The 3,246-nt window shown below is 39.2% G+C and overlaps 1 protein-coding gene across 1 annotated transcript; it reads left to right on the forward strand.

Annotated features, from left to right (window-relative positions):
* Positions 1 to 2,055: 2,055 nt before the first annotated feature.
* LOC102925248 (olfactory receptor 1468-like) lies at positions 2,056 to 2,991 on the forward strand. The gene has a single exon (XM_006977360.3). It carries the CDS (start codon positions 2,056 to 2,058, stop codon positions 2,989 to 2,991), a length of 936 nt encoding a protein of 311 aa, XP_006977422.1.
* Positions 2,992 to 3,246: the final 255 nt, after the last annotated feature.

Below are 3,246 nucleotides of genomic sequence, written 5' to 3' on the forward strand. Positions count from 1 at the left end.
GGTGATGTGATTCACTCGCAAAGTGTACAAAGGTAAATAAATGTTAACCAAATTACAAAACGTGTGCGAAATTAATATAAATTTGAGTTGACACATAAAATTATCAAGCACTTGGGGAGTATGTATTGGTGAAAGTGCTCACACAGGATAAGGGTAGAAATATTCTCACATTTACTAAAAGTGCAACCATATTTTTTCTTAGGATATGGATATCGATTACATCACACATAATAAAGTATGAAGACATTTAGATTATCATTTTAATTGGTAAGTTGAGTAAGTCTCCTATATAAAGCTCCATGATATTGTCCATGTCTGCAAAATTACATACTTGAATATTTAATGGGAAGTCAAAATTATGGGTAAAGGGTTAAGGTTTATAAATTTTTGTCAGAGAAGAACAGCAGTAGTTATTATAGTTTGATAGGAATTGGTGGTTTTAAAAGTACATGAGTGTGTTTCCTAGTGAAAAGGAAACTGATAACATTAAAAGGATATGAGGTGAATGCAGTCAGCATGTATGATGTCCCTACTGCAGGATGAAGGCAGACATACCTTTCCTGAATGGAGTTTACAACCTGGGGGGAGTCAGTTATAAACAGATCATCAAGGCATCGAGTGCTGTAGGATGGCTACCAGACACCATGGAAAAATGGCAGCAGGTCTCACCTACTCTAGATAGACTTAGGAGATTTATCTTAGAAAGCCATACATACTGTACCTGAAAGACAAATTATAATCCAGGTGAGTGGGAGAAATGGGAAGGAACTGCTAGGCAGAAGGGACAGCAGATGTAAAAGGCAGAGCACTGGGAGGTACCCCCTCAGACCCAGCATTACTGGAAAATGGAGTGCAAGCATCACTGGGTGATGGAATGGGACTGTGGAGGTAGGGAAAACTGGACACTACAATGTCAAGTGTGCCCCTGAAAGAAATTTAGCTTTCATCTTAAGAGCAATAAGAATCTACCAACAATTCATTCAGCAAGGAAAGATGATTGGATTTCCACTTTACATATAAAGAGGAAAAGAAAACTGTTTGAGAAGAGTCCTGAAGCTTGGAATGAGGGACGTGAAATTTGAGATAATTTCAATAGCCTAAGGGAGATGATGCCCTTGTCTGGGGTAGTAATATTTAGAACAAAGTTGAATTAAACATAAATAAAGTTTAGGATCTATAAGTTTTACTTGATGGAGTATAGATAGTGTGAAAGAAAAGAATGAATGAAATAAAATGCTCAGATTTCTTCTTTGATCATGGATTCCTTTTACTGGTATGAGAGACTGAAGGAGGATGGGTAAGTGAAGGAACAGAATGAATGTGGAAGTTTTATTTGGAATCTGCTGTGTGTTCAATGCTTACAGTACATTCTAGGGAAAAATCCTTAGAAATCAGAGTTCTGTAGGATAAGATAGAAATCTGACCTGAATCTTAAATGGTAATTTAAGCCATTCAAATGCATGACATTTTCCTTGGGATAGGTATAGAATCATAAACTGAGACTGTTCACACAAAGACCTGGGGAACACTGAGATGCAAGAAACTGAAAGAGCTGAAGCAAATCATAACCACTGAGGACACATAACCAACTGGCAAGCAAGAGAAAAGCTAATACATTTTGTATCTCATGTAACAATAGCATTTAAAGCTTAGTCTTACTACAACTTGATATGCCATGTTCTGTCAATATCCATGGGAGGCCTGCCCATTTCTGGTTAGAAACAGATGAGGACTGGATGGGTGTGGGTAGAAGAGGGAGACAGGAGGGACAGGGAAGAGAGGACAAAGGGGAAACCAAGGTCAGATTGTAAAACAAACAAATGAAATAACAAACAAACAAATAAAAGAGTATAATTTAAAGGATGTAATACAGAAACATGCAAAATTTACAAAAGACTTAGTCTTTTGTGTCTATAGAAATTTTTGCAATTTTGGTATGGTGATGATATTTTGATGACTGTGAGATTCTTATAAATGACATGTCATAGATATATGTTCATTTTATTTGAAATTTTGAGGACCCACTATTTTCCCTACAGATATTACAGAAAGGTCATGCCTGAAGACAACCAAACTGTCATTTCCCAGTTCCTCCTTCTGGGCCTGCCCATCCCCCCAGAGCAACAGCACCTGTTCTACATCCTATTCCTGGCCATGTATCTTACTACTGTCCTGGGGAACCTCATCATCATCATCCTCATTCTACTGGACTCCTATCTTCACACACCCATGTACTTCTTTCTCAGCAATTTGTCCTTCTCTGACCTCTGCTTCTCCTCTGTCACAATGCCCAAATTGCTGCAGAACATGCAGAGCCAGGACTCATCCATCCCCTATGCAGGCTGCCTGGCACAAATGTATTTCTTTTTGTTTTTTGGAGACCTTGAGAGCTTCCTTCTTGTGGCCATGGCCTATGACCGCTACGTGGCCATCTGCTTCCCTCTTCATTACACCAGCATCATGAGCCCCAAGCTCTGTGTGAGTCTGGTGGTGCTGTCCTGGGTGCTGACCACATCACATGCCATGTTACACACTTTGCTCTTAACTAGATTGTCTTTCTGTGAAAACAATGTGATTCCCCATTTTTTCTGTGATCTGTCTGCACTGCTGAAGCTGGCCTGCTCTGACATTCACATTAATGAGTTGGTGGTATTGATCATAGGAGGGCTTGTTGTTGTACTTCCTTTCCTACTCATCATAGCATCTTATGCACGCATTGTCTCCTCCATCCTCAAGGGCTCTTCAACTCGAGGCATCCACAAGGTCTTCTCCACTTGTGGTTCTCACCTGTCTGTGGTGTCACTGTTCTTTGGGACAATTATTGGCCTCTACTTATGTCCATCTGCTAATAACTCGACTGTGAAGGACACTGTCATGTCTATGATGTATACAGTGGTGACTCCTATGCTGAACCCCTTCATCTACAGCCTGAGGAACAGAGACATGAAAGGAGCCCTAAAAAGGGTATTTCAAAAGAAAAGTCTCTTCTGATGATGATAATCACCTTTTAGATGTTTTCATAACAATATCAGGTAGATATATTGATATTACCATTACCAATGCTTGACTTCCCCCCCACACACACACTTTGGGCTGTTTTCTTAATGAAGCCTTCTATGTAGTTACTCGGTATTCAAAAATGTGAATATTATTATTAAATTATTCAAAAATGTCTATTTAACTAGGGACCCCACTGTGAGTTGATGTCCTTATTATTTATAAAACTATAGCATAAGAGCTAAGAGT

This window comes from Peromyscus maniculatus, chromosome 8, assembly GCF_049852395.1.
Source record: "Peromyscus maniculatus bairdii isolate BWxNUB_F1_BW_parent chromosome 8, HU_Pman_BW_mat_3.1, whole genome shotgun sequence".
NCBI classification, from domain to species: domain Eukaryota; kingdom Metazoa; phylum Chordata; class Mammalia; order Rodentia; family Cricetidae; genus Peromyscus; species Peromyscus maniculatus.

What these genes read in the sequence shown, in the direction of transcription:
- LOC102925248 (XM_006977360.3), top strand. Translation starts at nt 2,056, where the DNA reads ATGCCTGAAGACAACCAAACTGTCATTTCCCAGTTCCTCCTTCTGGGC.